This window comes from Phocoena sinus, chromosome 4 (genome assembly GCF_008692025.1).
Source record: "Phocoena sinus isolate mPhoSin1 chromosome 4, mPhoSin1.pri, whole genome shotgun sequence".
NCBI lineage: Eukaryota > Metazoa > Chordata > Mammalia > Artiodactyla > Phocoenidae > Phocoena > Phocoena sinus.
The window spans coordinates 70,638,131-70,654,964 of NC_045766.1; the positions used below are offsets into that span (position 1 = coordinate 70,638,131).

Genomic DNA, 16,834 nt, shown 5'->3' on the forward strand with positions numbered 1-16,834 from the left:
GTGGGAAAGGCCTTGGCAACTCTGGCTCCTGTTCCTGATTTTTTTAAAATTATTTTTTCCCATTCAAACAGGAGATACAATTGACATAAAACATTGTATGTTCCTGATTTTTTTGGAAGAAGTTTTGCTATTCATATGCTGGCCCAGGGAAGGGCGGGAAATGGCCATGATCAAGTTGGATTCAGGAGCAGGGCTGCTGCAGATAAAACACAGGATACACCGTGAAATGTGAATTTCAGATAACAAATAATGTTTTAGTATAGGTGTGTTTATCTGAAATTCAAATTCACTGGCCTCTTGTATTTTTTGCCTGTTAAATCTAGCAACCCTACTCAGGAACACAGGGAAGGCTTCCCGGAGGAAGCAGGATTTAGCCAGGGCCTTGAAGGGCAGAAGACAGATGAGCAAAGGAACCCAGAGAAGGGAAAGCTGGCTGGATGTGCAGAGGAAAACCTGGAGAGTTAGCCCTGAACCAGACAACGAAATGTCCTAGAGGTCAGGCTAAGGGGTCTGGACATAAGCTGTAAGCAGTAAGGAGCCACAGAGGGCCTTAGAGCAGGAAGGCCAGGGGGCTGATGGAGTGTTGGGAAGATCTTGGGTAGGACAGCACTGAAAGGAGGGGGGACGGAGGCAGGAGCTCAGTCAGGAGCTCTTCCCTGGATTTCAGGCAGCGTGATGGAAATGCTTCTAGAGACTGCGGAGGCCAGAAGAGGTTTTCTGAGTGGCACCCAGGCAGACACAGCAGCCCATTTTGCTGGTGGTTGACCCCGCTGTTTTCCTGATGGAAGCCTTTCCACTTCTAAGAACTGACTCAGTGTAATTAACCTCCGCCTAACTCCCCCAGTACACTTGCTCACTTAAGGTCACTTGCTAAATGGGACCTGAAAGATGGCCTAGTTCAAAGCTCATCATCTGTGGGAATAGTGCTCTGTCAGAGCCTCACCAGCTCCCTGAGTTCATTATCTCCACAGACAGAGCAAGTCCAGAGAAATGAACGGCGTCACCTGGTTCAAAGGCTCTCAGGGCCAGCGTAGGTGTCCGAGACCACTTGCAGCCCGTTGTCCACTGCACTGCATCTAGCAGCATTGGCAGGCTTGCAGGGCCCCAGCAGCACCCCCATTTGATCCTCAGAATCACTCCGTAATGTAAGCAGGGCAGGTCTCCTGATTCCCACTTACAGAGGGAGAAACTAAAACCCAAGAAGTCCAGGGCAGAACCAAGGCCGCCTGGCAGGTCAGCGAGAGCCTGGACAAGCCAGTGTCCACCCGACCCCTGGTCAGCCCTCTCTCTCCTGCTCAGCCCCGTTGCCCTGGGGGGGGGCCCAGTACAGTCTTTCCTTACCCCAGGGGAACTAGCTGACTGTCCACACATTTCCGGACACACCATCTCTCACTGCTGCAGAGCACACAGGGGCACACAGATCTGGGCAGGGCAGATACTATGCCCTGAACTTAATTTCTGGTCTTTGGGACCCATTAGAAATTTCTGGCCTCTTTCTTCATACTTATATGTATTTACTTCTAAAATTAGCACTTTTAGAGTCAGTGTGTGGGTGTGTATTCTTTTTATTAACTAATTAATTGTTTTTTCCTTGAAAGAATGATTTGGCTTTAAGAATGACAAACATCCAAGGGACTGTGTCCTGGTCTGCTGGTGCTGGAAGCAGGGTCTGGAGAGGGAACAAGCAGTCCTGGCTGTCAAGAGCCTTAGGTACAGAATTAGCAGGACACGGGGGCCTGGGACGCGAGCCTCTTCAGACAGCAATCTGGTGTGTGGTTAAACACAAAGCTGGACTCAATCTTTTCTTGCATCCCAGAGGCTAGGAGGAAAAAAACCTTTAAAAGGCACAGGAACAGTCTCAACACTGAGGGAATGTCGACCCTGCACTCATAAAACGGGTGCTGGCTGCCCTGGCAAGTGAGCGGGCCGCTCCGGAAAGCCCTGCTCCCTCTGGGCCCTGGTCCCTCACCCACAGACCATGAGCCAGTGACCCTTCCTCCACATGTGTTCAGAACGCCCTCCGACGGCTGTGTCAGGAGACAGGCTGCCTGGTGTCGAGTGGCTGAGTGAGTAGGTGCACAGTCTCCGTGGAGTGTGCCCTGTCTCGTGGAGACGTCCAGAAATCCGCACAGCCCACACAAATGGCCTGTCTACAGGGTTATGAGTCACATTCAGGCTCCACTGCCATTAGTCTGGTGCCCTGACCAGCCCATCCAGTGGACACTTGAGAAAAGGTGAAAATGACCCAGTTCTCCCTCCACGCAAGCTCCCATGCCTTATCTGTCTCTGCTTCACCTCTTTTCATGGGTGTTCTACATCACTGGAATTCCTTGTAAATCCCAATGTTTTATCCTGCCTATTAGACAGGACCCTGCCTGAGAACACAGGTAGCGCATAGGTAAGTGGAGAGAGTCCTGTGGAGAGAGTTTTCTCATCTGTAAAATGGGAATGATAGATAAGAAACTCGGCCCTGGGTAGTTCCTGCCGAGGCAGTGGGGTGTAGTGGGTAACAACAGGGTTTCAGAGCCAGACAGAGCTGGGTTCAAATCCCCAGGTCTGCCAATTATAACGATGGCGATGATGATGATGACGTTTTCTTGGGCAGGTTACTTAAACTCAATGAATCCCAGTCTCCTCTTCTGGGAAACAAGAATATTTAAAGATACCTGCCTCAGGGCTGTTAGGAGGACTATACCAAACAGTGCTTGGAAAGTATAGAACATACCACGCCTGCCTCATGACACACACGCAGTCACTGTGAGCAATGACTTTCAAAACGCGTAGTGAGCTGAGGGCTGTGGATACAGTGTACGTCGTGTTGAGGGACCTCTCTTCTCTCCACCTCCCCCAGCACGGCAGGACGTAGGTCTTCAAACCTGTGGGTATGTGCCCCAAGGACATGGACACAAAAGCACCCTCTGAGAGTGAAGTCACAAAGTCGTAAAGGACCACAGAGGTGACGAACACAACACCTTAGCGACAAAGAGTGCCCCCAGGCCTCCACCGTGGGAGGCGCAAGCGTTCACTTATGGACCCCGCGGGTCAAGCAGAAGCCCAGCTGGCTGGCAAAAGACACAGACGACTGTAGCCAGAGAGTACAGACAGATGCCCTGGGTGTCTCAACCCAGTGTTAGGAAATATCTGAACTGTGCAATCCATCTTGGGGGTAAGAGAAGTCGCAAACCAGAAGAGGTGACGACCTGGGGCCCGGCTTCAGTCCCTTGGGGGTGTGGTCTGGAGGAGCAAGGTCATGACCAGACTGTGACCAATCTACCAAGTACCTCCCACCACGTGTGGTGGGTCAGGCCAGCCCCCCTGCCCTCATGCATTTTTCTTTCAAATCCCCCCCCAAGAACATGTTTGCTGAATGAGTGACCCAAACAGGTGGATGAAAAGCAGTGTCACATTCATCGGCTAAAAGACACCCCCTTCCTCCCCTTCAGCCATCAGGGAGCCAGAACTTTTAAGGAATATTGCTCTGAAAAACTGGGGAGCCCACCCAATCAATCCCACCACCCTGAGGCAGCTGGTGGTTGATGGGTTTGTGGCTTAACTTTAATTTTCTTCTTTACATCTTCCAAAATTTCTACAATAAACATGTATTACTTTTAAGAGAGAATATATAGATTATATAGAGAATATATAGATTACCAGAAGATCGGATGGGCCACAAGCCTGACAAGCTACACTGTCCCCTGCTCACATTTCCTCAGTGTCTGTGTTTAGTGAGATTCTAAGTAACTTCCAATCGGGACTCAGCACTTTGTCATGTGTAGCGTGTGGGTGTTTTGGGGAATGAAGTAGGAGGCTGTGCTGGGGGTTCTGGAGGGGGTGGGTGGGGTAGATGGGGGCACCTGGGCTTCTAAAAATATACCCCTTATTTAACAAGGGCAAAAGCATTCATCTCCATTTGCCTCATGTATGAGCGCGACCCTGTGCCCTTGGAATTTAAAAGGAAAGAGCGAATAGAGGAGAGGGAGAAAAAGGACTGCAAAACACAGAAACTGCCCAAAACAGCCACAGAGACAAATTTCTGAATTGTTCAAGGTCACTGTCCAATCCTAAGCTCAGTTGCGGGTTCCCACAGAGCGAGCTTGCTTCCCGCCCTCCCCAAGGCCCCTCCCCCCATCTCACCAACTCAACTGTCCCTTCCCCTCACTGAACACACTCTCCCTCTCTCCCCTTAGCCTTAGACTCTGCCCGGACTGCTGGTTCCGGGCTGCCAAGACATGCGCCTTGGGTTGTCCGACACATTCTGAGACCAGATCCAAGAAATAAACAGCACCAAATGAAGGACTCGGGGATAAACGGAGCCCAAATGGTCCTTGGTCTGGAGCAGAATTTCTCCCTCAAAACCCACCTCTCAATGACCAGCTGTGTGTGTTCCAGGATCAAGAGATAAAGATGAGGGCAGCCCAGGCCCCTAGACCTAAAAGCCTGCGCACAGCCTGGCCGGGGAGACAGGTCCCTGCAGCCCTCAGGCTACACGGCAAACAACACCAGGGATGGAAGAGAGGTGTATGCTCTGAGCACCCAAGGGAAGGAGGCTTTAATCTCTGGTGTGTACGTGGAGGGGAGGGGAGTTCACACAGCAGGTGGCATCTGGGTAGGATTCTGACACACGGCAGTTGGGCCAGAGGAAATCCCAGGAAGAAAGGCCCAGAGCCCTGGGGATGAGGGAAGAGTCCACGGCCAAGGAGGACATGTAGGTGAGGGCAGGGGAGGGGCACGAGGCTGGGGCAGGTGTGCAAGGCCTGAACCCCACATTAAGGGATCTGGACTCTACCCCGCAGATCAGGGGCTCTAAGTCTTTCGGATTTCAGGGTCCACTACGAGTTGAACGAATCTGGGGGACTGACTCAGGACAGATGATTGATTACTTTGCCAAATAAGGCCATTAAGACCAACACCAAACCCTCAACACCAACTTAGCACTTCCTGTTATCATCAATTCATAAAAGGGCATTTAAATATCAAAAGAGTGGGAGACCCCAACAAACCCAGAATGAAGGACGGTCCCTCCCCCTGCTGGTACCACCTGTCCACTATGCTGTCCTTGTTCTCACTTGCCACAGACAAAGGGAAACTTCCTCCTGACAAGGGCTGGGAGCCACAGCTGTGGGGCTGAGAGTGACAGGACCGTAGACCTGAGAGTTAGACCCATTTCCGGTATCCAAAATGTGATGTGTTTTGTTCAAAGATCCAAAAATTCAAAATGAGGCAAAGCTTATGAAAGTGCCAGGCACAATGCCCATTGAGGGCCCCTGTGTATGACCCTGACAGCACCACAGGGAACAGCCTGGTGCTCCTTGCGGGGGAAGAAAGCCTTCCATGGTCAAATGGGTTTGGGAAACACCAAGACTCTTTAAAAAGTTTGTTAGGGGCTTCCCTGGTGGCGCAGTGGTGGAGGGTCCGCCTGCCGATGCAGGGGACGCGGGTTCGTGCCCCGGTCCGGGAAGATCCCACATGCCGCGGAGCGGCTGGGCCCGTGAGCCATGGCCGCTGAGCCTGCGCGTCCGGAGCCTGTGCTCCGCAACGGGAGAGGCCACAACAGTGAGAGGCCCGCGTACCGCAAAAAAAAAAAGTTTGTTAGTCAGCACTTATTTCTGCAAGACTTGAATGTGCCCCATGATTCAGCGTGCAGTGTTTCCACGACTCATTTGACTGTGGAAAGCCCTCCTCAGCGTGGACAGCGTGGGAAAGTCCTCGGGTAGATGCTTATTCACTACTGAGTGGGCGTGAGGCGGGCGTGGGCCGAGGAGAACAGAGCAGTGCAGGCACCTCAGAGGCACCAGCAAGCACGCGTGAAGGAGGACCCGTGCACCTGCCGGCGGACACAGCACCTACCTCGAGGTCAGAGTTGACGGAGGAGACCTGGGAGGAGCTACTGGAGGACACGCATGCCCGGATGACCTGAACCGGAGGGTACGAGGGGGGCTCCTGCAGGGACGTGGCGCCCGTGCTTGTCTGTCCGTCTCCAGGCAGCCTGGTGGCACTGCAGCTCACCTGCAAGGTGTGCGGGGAAGGGCAGGCAGGAGACTTGGTTGGCATCTTTGTTTTTTGCACTGTCAGAGCATCCACGTGCTTCAGCATTCAAAAGGCACGAAAGGACGCAGCCGCCTCCACCCTCCTCCTGCGGCCACTCAGCTCCTCCTCAGAGGCACCGGCCCTCCTTTGTGTGTCCTTCCCGATAGTCCGTGCACACGCGAGCAAATGCATGTACATATTTCCCCCATTTCCACTAACAGTAGTACGCTCTATACTCTCTTATGCATCTTGCTTTATTCCACTTAACAACATGCCTTAGAAGTAGTTTCATAGCAGTTTTTTTTTGGTAGCATTGTACAGATGTTCACAAGCTATTTAAACCAGTCCCCTGCTAATGGATAGGATATTCCCAGTCTCTTGCTTTTACAATCAACCCTGGCTGCAGTCAATTATACCGTACATTAAAAATTTCAGGATATAAAGGATAAATTCTTAGAAGTGGAATTGCTGGATCAGAGGGTATGAGCGCTTGTAATTTGGATAGCTCTTGCCAAACGTGTGCTCCATAGAGGCTTAACCAACGCACCCGCCAGCAGCCTACGAGAGTGAGCTGGGAAGGGTTAAGGGAAGAAGAAACTTGTGAGACTATCTGTCTGTCCAACTATCTCAGAAGAGAGCTTCCTCCCACAGGCCTCACAAGGGTTTCCCCAGAGATCCTCAAGGCTCTGGGCTGGGCTCAGAGCCGGGCAGTCATCCCAGTGACACAGCACAGGGGGAATAACCCACCTTCTGGACCGTATCTTCCACCAACTAACCATATGACCTCGGCAAAAAACTTATCCTCCTGAGTCTCAGTTTCCTAATCTATAGAAGGGGTTCGTAACCCCTGCCTTGCTTCCTTTGAACTGGTGTCACGCGGCTCAGGTTTAGTAAATGTCCTGGACACACGAGAAGGACAGCTGCTCATGCTGGTCCCCAAATCACGCAGGGCTTCAGCCCTGGATGGGTCAAGGGCACAGTTCCCTGTGAGAGTCGTCTGGAAGGGAGGAAAGTCCACAAAGGAGACAAAGACAGCTTTCCGGGTGGGAGGGGGGGCAGGCGGGGCAGCAGAGGCCTCCCAGGCCACAACAAAGGAAAGAATCTATAAATTCCTCAGGTCTGACCACACCTGAGTCAACAGATAAAATGGAGTTTTCAAATGCTGCAAGCTGTTGACTCCTAGGACCCCACACCCTCGGCCTCCTAGGCTCAGCCTGACCCCAGCTGCATCTCTTGGAAAATCTCTCCTTGACCAGTGCTCAGGAGGTGATGATGGCAAGAGTGAGCACCACTCTGGCTCTTTTGCCCACTTCCTGATGGTAGTTCAAACAGGACGTGTATCAAGGCACATGGCAACAGTGTACCAATATCACCACAACATGCCCATCAGGACAGTCTCATGAAAAAAATAAAAGAATTTGCTAATGCAACAGGCATGAAATGGTGGCATGAAACGGCGGCATAAAAAGCATGTCCTCTGTATAAAAGCTCAGGTGCCAGAGTCAGACAGGATTAGTCTGAAACCTATTCCTGTGATTTTCTAACTATGGGATCTTGGGCAAGTGAGTTAATCCTCCCTGTGCCTCATTTTAAAAGAATAATAAGGGGGGCTTCCCTGGTGGAGCAGTGGTTAAGAATCCGCCTGCCAATGCAAGGGACATGGGTTCAAGCCCTGGTCTGGGAAGATCCCACATGCCGCGGAGCAACTAAGCCCATGTGCCACAACTACTGAGCCTGCACTCTAAAGCCTGCGAGCCACAGCTACTGAGCCTGAGTGCCACAACTACTGAAGCCTGCATGCCTAGAGCCCGTGCTCCGCAACAGAGAAGCCACCGCAATGAGAATCCCGTGCACCGCAACTAGAGAAAGCCCGTGGGCAGCAACGAAGACCCAATGCAGCCAAAAATAAATAAATTAATAAATAAATATTTTTTTAAAAAAAGAAGAAGAAGAAGGGCTTCCCTGGTGGCACAGTGGTTGAGAGTCCGCCTGCCGATGCAGGGGACACGGGTTCATGCCCCGGTCCGGGAAGATCCCACATGCCGCGAAGCGGCTGGGCCCGTGAGCCATGGCCGCTGAGCCTGCGCGTCCAGAGCCTGTGCTCCGCAACGGGAGAGGCCACAACAGTGAGAGGCCCGCGTACCGCAAAAAAAAAATAAAAAAAAAATAAAATGATTAACTATTAATAAATGACAATAGAAATAATAATAGTATCTACCTCAGGTTGTTATAAGAATCTGCGTTGCTAATAATTGTAAAAAAACATTTATCAAGCGTTTACTTGGTGTCAGCCATCATGCCAAGTAAGAAGCAGCATAGCATTTTGGTCAAAGGCACAGACTCGGCAGAGACAGTTCTGAATCCTGGTTCTACCACCAACAAACTGTGTGACCTTGAGCAAGTTGCTTAACCTCTCTGGGCCCCATTTTCCTTCTCTGTAAAATGAGCATAATACCTCAAGGGTTCGCTGTGGGATTAAATGAGTTGATCTATGTAAAGCACTTAGACCAGTACTCCAAGCACTGTGACCAGTAAGTACAATAAGCACCATGGAAGTGTTGGCTGTTATTATTTACTCAGAGCCTGGCAAGTAGTCAGCCCTCAGTAAACAGACCACCATGCGAATGATGACCCTAGAGCCCAGGGAGGCGGCTTCTGCCCAGGCTAGAGGGCGGGGCTCCTGGCTCCCTGCTGGGAGCTGTCTTGGAGGCAACTCTTGCCCTCTGGTGGACACAGAAGGAAGAGGCCGAATGCAAGTATTTCCTCAAAAATGTGCTGGCCGGCCTCAGTGGAAGAGAACGGAAGAGGAACACAGTCTTCTCTCAAGGAGTCTGCTCTCCAGCGGGCATCCACTCAAGATTCAGGTACTGGAAGGGTTCAAGTGAATGCAGCTTTTGCACTATTATTTTTCACAAGTTCCACGATTTAAAAATTTCTAGTGCAAAGCGTTGGCCAGATGCTGCCAGGGCTCCCTGTGCTTTCCCCAGGGCTTCCCATCACCCACCCACCCACCCACCCACCCTCTGGACAGAAAAAGAGCTTAATGGCCGAAGTGGACTCTTAATCGTGAAAGCGTGCTCCAAACCTCCCAGAACTTCACTTAACGTCACATACAGGTTATTTACACCCACTTTCCAAGGAACAACAGCAAAGTGTAAAACTCCTCTCTCAGGCCCAAAGTCTGAGCGTCAGCACGTCCCAGGGTCAGCCCAGCGCTCTGCACTCTGGGTTCCAAACACACCTGTACGGAGAGCCCGTGACCTGACGCACCAGGGTTTTGGCAAACAAGACAGAAGGAGACAAAGTTTATATCCCAGCAGGAAACAGAAAACAAACAGAAGTAAAAGATCACGATAAGTGCTTTGCAGAGCATTTTAAAAGGTAATAAAATAAACAGCAGAGGGGTGGAAGCAACTTTTCCACAGAATGAGTGGTGGGGGAAGGAGGTGACATTTTTACTGAAATTGGAAAGACAAGAAAGAAGCATCCATGCAAAAAATCAGGAGGAAGAGCATGTAGGCAGAGGAACGGAGAGAAATTCTGTGCAGAGAGAATTGAAGAGGGGAGAATAGGAGGCAGTGAGGGAGGGGGAAAGCGCGGGGCTGTGTCAGGAGATTAGATTTTATTCTGCGTGAAATGGGAAGCCAGAGGAGTGTTTTAAACCAAAGACGAACAAGATGTCATTTACATTTGTAAGAGACCCTTCTGGTTACTGGTTGTAAATGGAGGGGGTGGGACAAGAATAGCAGTGAGAGGAAAACCAGTTAGGAGGCTCCTGGATCTACTTGTTTTTTTTTTTCTTTATTGAAGTATAGTTGATTTACAGTACTGTGTTAGTTTCAGGTGTACAGAAAAGTGATTCATTTCTACCGATTTATATGAATATACCTAGATTCTTTTTTTCCAATTCTTTTCTATTACAGCTTATTACAAGATATTGAATACAGTTCCCTGTGCTATACAGTAAAATCTTGTCGTTTACCTATTTTATATATGGTTGTGTGCGTCTGTTAATCCCATACTCCCAATTTATCCCTCCCCCTCCACTTTGGTAACCGTTAAGTTTGTCTTCTACGTCTGTGAGTCTGTTTCTGTTTTGTAAATAAGTTCATTTGTAATTTGGGGGGGTAATATTTTTTAGATTCCACATATAAGTGATATGATATTTGTCTTTCTCTGTCTCACTTACTTCCCTCAGTATGATAACCTCTAGGTTGGACCTACTTTAAAAGAAGTATTTGCAAGACTCACAGATGGATGATATGGGCATGGGCGTATAGTGAGGGAAAGAGGAATCTGAGTTTGACCCACTGCACGGACAGTGGTGTTGCTTACTGACATGAGGAAGATGGGGAGAGGAGCCGGTCTGGACATGGAAATCCAGAATTCTGTATTGGACACGGCACGTGTGAGATGCCACATGGTGACGAAGAAGAGGGAGGATGAAGAGGTAGTGGGGCAGTCAAGACTGGAACTGAAGGAGAGGAAAAGGATGGAGACACAGGCCGGGGAAATCAGCCGGAGCTGGCAGGTAGGGCTGTGGGACTGGAAGAGTGTACCCAGAGAAGGGAGCCCTCCTGAGGCGGAGCTGGGGTACTGCAACCTTGAAGTCGGCTCACCAGGAGGAGCCCGCAGAGGTGAGGGTGGCAGAAAAACCAGGACAGGGAGGGGCCCAGAAATCAGAAGAAGCAGGTGGCCAAACGAGTTGAACCTCAACTGGACAGAAATGACCCCGGGATTTAGCAACTGGGAGGTCGCTGTAGCCTCGACAGGAACGATTTAGTGGGGTGTGGGACATGGAGTGGGCTTCTTGTCGCCTCTTTCCCTCCAACCCTCTTCCTCCTGAAGGCCCTCCGTGCAGAACCCTGGGAGTCATCTGGAGCATGTGGTCCTCTTCACCACCACATCCTCACTGCCCCCACTGCTCTACCTGCCGACTCCCCTGCAGCTCTGCTTCTCCATCGGCTGCAGCCTTGGTTCAGGCCACACCATGTCTTTCCTGGACTTACAACTGTCCCTCACTGACCCCCTTGCTTCTAGTCTCCACTCCCTAGTCTGCCCCCCAACACTGCCTGAGTGACGGCTCTAAAATGCACGTCTGACCCTGAGTCTCTAGTCCTGAAGCCTCCTGAACTCCCGTCACCCTCTGCGATCTCACACTTACCCCACCTCCACCCTTTTATCTCTGAGCTCCCCTTCATCTGACCGCCACCGCCCGCCCCCCACCAAGGCCTCTGAGAGTCCCTTCCTCTTTTTACAGGCTTTCCTGCCTCATTCCGCCCCTCCTGCAGCTAAAGTGTCACTTCCTCCAGGAAGCCTTCCAGGACTACCTCCCACCCTCTGGACACCCGGCTGTGGCCCACAGCCACTTACCTCCTGCACAGGCTCGATGGTCAGCTCCAGGTAGCGGCTGACGGCTGCCATCCTCTTGAGGGGCTTGCAGTAAGGAAGCGTGGTGAGAGGCACCCAGTCTGAATTCTTTCAAGCGGGGATGGGGAGACAGAAAGGGGGATTCTTAAAGTCAGGAGACCTTTTCTCAAAACAGGATCCCAGTTTCTTCAAAAGAACCCCTACAGTATTTTTTTCTGTTCTTTTATGGCACATCTCACTTTCTGCGTCCTATAAGATGTATCTTATCTGTCTCTTTGAGGTCACAGTAGGTGGGTGGGTCCCAAACTTTGCTGCACCGTGGAATCACCTGGGCTTCTTAAAAAACCAAACAACTGAAGTTTAGCTCTCACCCCCCACCCCGCCTCACACCAGACATTCTGGTTTAATTGGTATGGATGTGACTTGCAGAGTTGAAAAGCCCCCCAGATAATTCTAAAGTATGGCAAAGTTTGGGAATCACTGAAGTGGGTGCTAAATAAATGCTTTTGTAAAGCAGTGTGGTTCTTGAACTTTACTGGGTACCAGAAGCACCCAGAGGACTTATAAAAACACCCCGAGTTTTGGATTTGGTAGAGCTGGGTGGAGCCCTAAGATGTGCATTTCTAACAAGTTTGCAGGCAGTGCTGGTCCGGGGACCACACTTTGAGAACCACTGATGGAAAGACTGCTGAAGAGATTACAAAGGCTCCACTTCCTCTCTTCAAAATACTAAACACACACAGGGCTCTCTTTAAATACCTTAGCTCCCCATTGGGATATAATTTTGTAACAGTTTCTAGAATGGAATGAAAATAACTTCCCACTAGAGCCTTCTTGGGAACTTGGATCTTTGGTCTAAGCACCTGTATCTCCCCTTTTACCTTGGTCATACCCACACTATCTTCTACTTCATTAACTCAGTCAGATTACACTGTTAAACCTAGAAAATTCGGAGGAGGGGACCCGGTTCACTCACACGGAGCCTCATTTCTACTCTGAAAGAAATGAAGGTAGTGAGGAGTCCAGGTAGTAGGTGAGACTTTTTTTCCTCAAAAAATGATCTTAGAAAAGGGGGAGCTGCTTTATGTTCAACTCTTTACAAGCTCTCTTATTATTATGAGGCATTTTGTCAACTATTTGCAAGCAAGGACTTTTGACAAAGAAAAATTGCCTCAGTTAGCGTAGTTCTGCTTACTTAGAGGGGTCACCTGATTAAATCAGCAAAACACAGAGACAGACACATTTACTGGTATGACATAATTGTAAAGGGTGGATGTCATTTGTAAGCAGCACTTTTAAAAATCAGCTTTTTAGTGATACCAACTTAAAAAAAAAAGCTGTGTTAGCGGTGGCGATGCTGTGGCTGTCACATGCATGCAAAAGTGGGAACTTAAGTTTTTACGAAATGAGGGCAGAAAGCACATTACTTCTAAACTAACGTATTAATTTATATAGTATGTGAACTTAAATATATACATGTAAATTACCAAATAGCATAATAGCAAACTTAAAAAAAATATTTTGTACTTGGGAAAACAGAGGATCCTACTTATTCAGGGCACTCAGCATTGCGCGTAACAGTAGTTTTTTAAAGTGACCAACTGGCCAAGCTCGTGGGGACCCCCAGGATTCCCAGGCCCGGCCCCGGTGAGGCTCGCTGCCTCTGCCCATGCTGTGCACAAACACCGGGGGGCCCCGTCCAGCTGTGAGACCTTGCCTCGGTCCTTGCCTCCTGGTTTTCTTCCTCCTTCTCTGCACAGGTCAAAAGGGCTTGGGTGTCGGCATTCTCTCTGGCTTCAGAGGCAAATCCCAAAGCATGCCTCAGCTTGCTCTTCATCACCCAGGAAAGGAAAATGATCTGAGAAGTGAAGTTAAGGTCCACGGAGGCGGAGAACTTCAGCCACCGGTGCTGCCTTCACCTCTGCACCCTGAGGGCTCCATCCTGGGCTGGTCCCTTACCTCCCCGGGATCATCCGGTCGGGTCAGCCCCAGAACAGACACAGCTCATCTGAGGACAGAGCCAGGTCCGACACTCTCTAGCTCCTGTCCCCCTGAGGGCCCAGTACCCAGCCAGACACTGCCTCTAACAAGCACTTAGTAGATACCTGTTACACAAAAGGATTTTGAAAACCATTTTCCCTGGCTTACAAGGACAGTACACGTAGTGGGTTGAATAGTGTCCTCCCAAAATTCATATCCACTCGGAACCTCAGAATGTGATCTTATTTGGAAACAGGGTCTTTGCTGATATAATTAGTTAAGATGAGGTGGTAGTGGATTAGGGTGGATAAGGTAAGTCCTGTGGCAGGAACCTCACAGGAAGAAGAGAAGTAATGCAGAGATACACAAAGGGAAAAAGGCCAGGTGAAGATGGAGGCAGAAATTAAAATTATGCTGCCAACTCAATATCAGAAAACAAACAACCCAATCCCGAAATGGACAGAAGCCCTAAATAGACATTTCTCCAAAGAAGACATACAGATGGCCAACAAACACATGAAAGGATGCTCAACATCACTAATTATTAGAGAAATGCAAATCAAAACTACAATGAGGTATCACCTCGTACCAGTCAGAATGGCCATCATCAAAAACTCTACAAACAATAAATGCTGAAGAGGGTGTGGAGAAAAGGGAACCCTCTTGCACTGTCGGTGGGAATGTAAATTGATACAGCCACTATGGAGAACAGTATGGAGGTTCATTAAAACACTAAAAATAGAACTACCATACAACCCAGCAATCCCACTACTGGGCATATACCCTGAGAAAACCATAATTCAAAAAGAGTCATGTTCCACAGTGTTCACTGCAGCTCTATTTACAATAGCCAGGACATGGAAGCAACCTAAGTGTCCATCGACAGATGAATGGATAAAGAAGATGTGGCACATATATACAATGGAATATTACTCAGCCATAAAAAGAAACAAAATTGAGTTATCTGTAGTGAGGTGGATGGACCTAGAGACTGTCATACAGAGTGAAGTAAGTCAGAAAGAGAAAAGCAAATACCATATGCTAACACATATATATGGAATCTAAAAAAAAAAGTGTTCTGATGAACCTAGGGGCAGGACAGGAATAAAGACGCAGACGTAGAGAATGGACTTGAGGACACAGGGAGGAAGAAGGGTAAGCTGGGACGAAGTGAGAGAGTGGCATGGACACATATACACTACCAAATGTAAAATAGATAGCTAGTGGGAAGCAGCCGCATAGCACAGGGAGATCAGCTCGGTGCCTTGTGACCGCCTGGAGGGGTGGGATAGGCAGGGTGCGAGGGAAGGAGACGCAAGAGGGAAGAGATATGGGGACATATGTATATGTATAACTGATTCACTTTGTTATAAAGCAGAAACTAACACACCATTGTAAAGCAATTAGACTCCAATAAAGATGTTAAAAAAAAAAATTATGCTGCCAGAAGCCAGGGAACCCCAGGAGCCACCAGAAGTTGGAAGAGTCAGTGAAAGATTCTCCCCTAGAACCTCTGGAGAGAGTATGGCTCCACCTGGATTTCGGACTTCTGGCTTCCAAAGCTGAGAGAATAAATTCCTGTGGTTTAAGCCATGACGTTTGTGGTTATGTGTTACGGCAGCCCTCGCAGACTCAAATAGTATGTGAGAAAATCCATTTCTAAACTATTTATGCTAAATCCACAGGTTTTCCACCCCTCCCCCAACCCCACCCAGCATCTCCACTTGCCACTGTCTGAGCTTAGCTTGCCCTTGAGGCCCTCACACCAAGGTCACTGGGGTGTCAGCGCGTCAGGCAACACCCCCTTGGGGATCAGAAAGGGGCTCAGCGATCACTGACAGCTTTTCTCTCTGCTTCCCCACCCCAGGCTCCAGCACCGAAGAGGACAGAAAGCAGATGATCACTCGTGTAGGGTAGGTCAGCTTGCAAAGCCCTTCCCAGCCTGTGAGAAGACAAGGCAAAGGTGAGGAAAACAGGTTCACAGAGGACGGGGACCAATCCAGGTGGGGAGCAGCACCGAGACAGGAGCCTGGCTCTTCTGTGATCCCAAGGCCAGGAAGCTTCATACTCCCCTCTGCTGTTTCGCAAAGCTCCAGTCAAGAGATATTTCTTCTTATTAAAAAATAAATAAAAAGGAGGAGGGACTTCCCTGGTGGCGCAGTGGGTAAGACTCTGCACTCCCAATGCAGGGCGCCCAGGTTCGATCCCTTGTCAGGGAACTAGATCCCACACGCATGCCACAACTAAGAAGCCAGCGAGCTGCAACTAAGGAGCCAGCCTGCCACAACTAAGACCCGGTGCAACCAAATAAATGAATAAATAAATAAAATTTTAAAAGGACACAAAGCACAAAACTGCACATTGCAATTGTGTCTGCCTCCCCCAGGATTCAAACCACCACCCTGGCTACTGGGAAAGAATTCTTTCTAGCAAGAGGGTAGGAGGGCAGGTGAGACACAGCAGCCAAGCCCCAGGGCCTGGGGTGGATACGGCGAGGTCCAGCGCTGCACGGCCGAGGGAGGTCAGGAACCAGGGTGTGGCCCGTAGCAGGTATTCAGGCCGCCGGTCATGGGCCACGATGGCCGAGGCGTAGAGGAGGCCAGCCAGGGCCGACAGGAGCCGGGTCCACAGGTAGATGGAGGGAAATGTCCTACCCCAGCACTGGGCAGAGAGAGAAGGGGGCTGGGCTGGGAGGAACACTGACACCTCCCTCAGCTCCCTTAAAGCTGATTCTAAGACCCAGGCCCCTGGTGATGTAAGAGGTTGGAGGGCAAGCCCTCTGCCCATGGCCAGTCCCCAGAGGTGCCACTTCTGTTGGGCTTCAAGCTGCTTCCAGGAATTCCCTGGCAGTCCAGTGGTTAGGGCTCCTCGCTTCCACTGCAGAGGGCATGGGTTCGATCCCTGGTTGGCGAACTAAGATCATGCAAGCTGCGCGGCGTGGCCAAAAAAAAAGAAAGCTGTTTTCTTTGTCTGGTGAACTCCTATTCATCCCTCAGAACCTGGCTTAAACCCAACTCTGGGAAACCATCCCTTAACACCTCCACCCTAAGGGGAGCAAGTTATTCCCTCTTCAGGGTCCCTCACACCTCTGACATATCCCTCTATTGGAGTGCCTTTCACCCTGATCATGACTTAGCTCCTTACACATCTGTCTGTCCAACAGACAGAGGGCTCCTGAGAGCAGGGCTGAGGTCCTCACCATCTCGGTGCCCTGGAACCCAGCACTGGGCAGGGGCTCGTGAATGTCAGTGGGGAGAGCAGGACGGAGACTGAATTATGGAGAACCAAGGGCCCACTCTTCTCGTCTCGGGGCCACCAACTCTGAACCAGGCGGGATGGGAAAGTCAGGAAAATTAGAGATAACATTCTGGAAATTTTGAAGCCAAGGGGATATTTCTGGAGAATGAGCAATGGAAATATTGGTTTTTAAAAAAGGAAACATGCAATATTTATACGT

General features: G+C 49.9%; 1 protein-coding gene across 7 annotated transcripts in view; it reads right to left on the bottom strand.

Annotated features, from left to right (window-relative positions):
* The window catches only part of TMEM44 (transmembrane protein 44), a 48,292-nt gene that overhangs the window by 20,841 nt on the left and 10,617 nt on the right, over positions 1-16,834 (bottom strand). For 4 of the 7 annotated variants that reach the window (XM_032631389.1, XM_032631383.1, XM_032631384.1 and 1 more), the window contains exons 6-9: positions 15,868-16,038; positions 13,115-13,255; positions 11,401-11,505; positions 5,848-6,006 (exon numbers count right to left, since the gene is read on the bottom strand). In XM_032631389.1, coding sequence (XP_032487280.1) covers positions 5,848-6,006; positions 11,401-11,505; positions 13,115-13,255; positions 15,868-16,038 — 576 coding nt within the window. Of the gene's footprint in view, positions 1-1,558; positions 1,820-5,847; positions 6,007-11,400; positions 11,506-13,114; positions 13,256-15,867; positions 16,039-16,834 lie in introns of those variants that run through there. The other 3 variants (XM_032631386.1, XM_032631385.1, XM_032631388.1) reach the window with 2 other exon arrangements.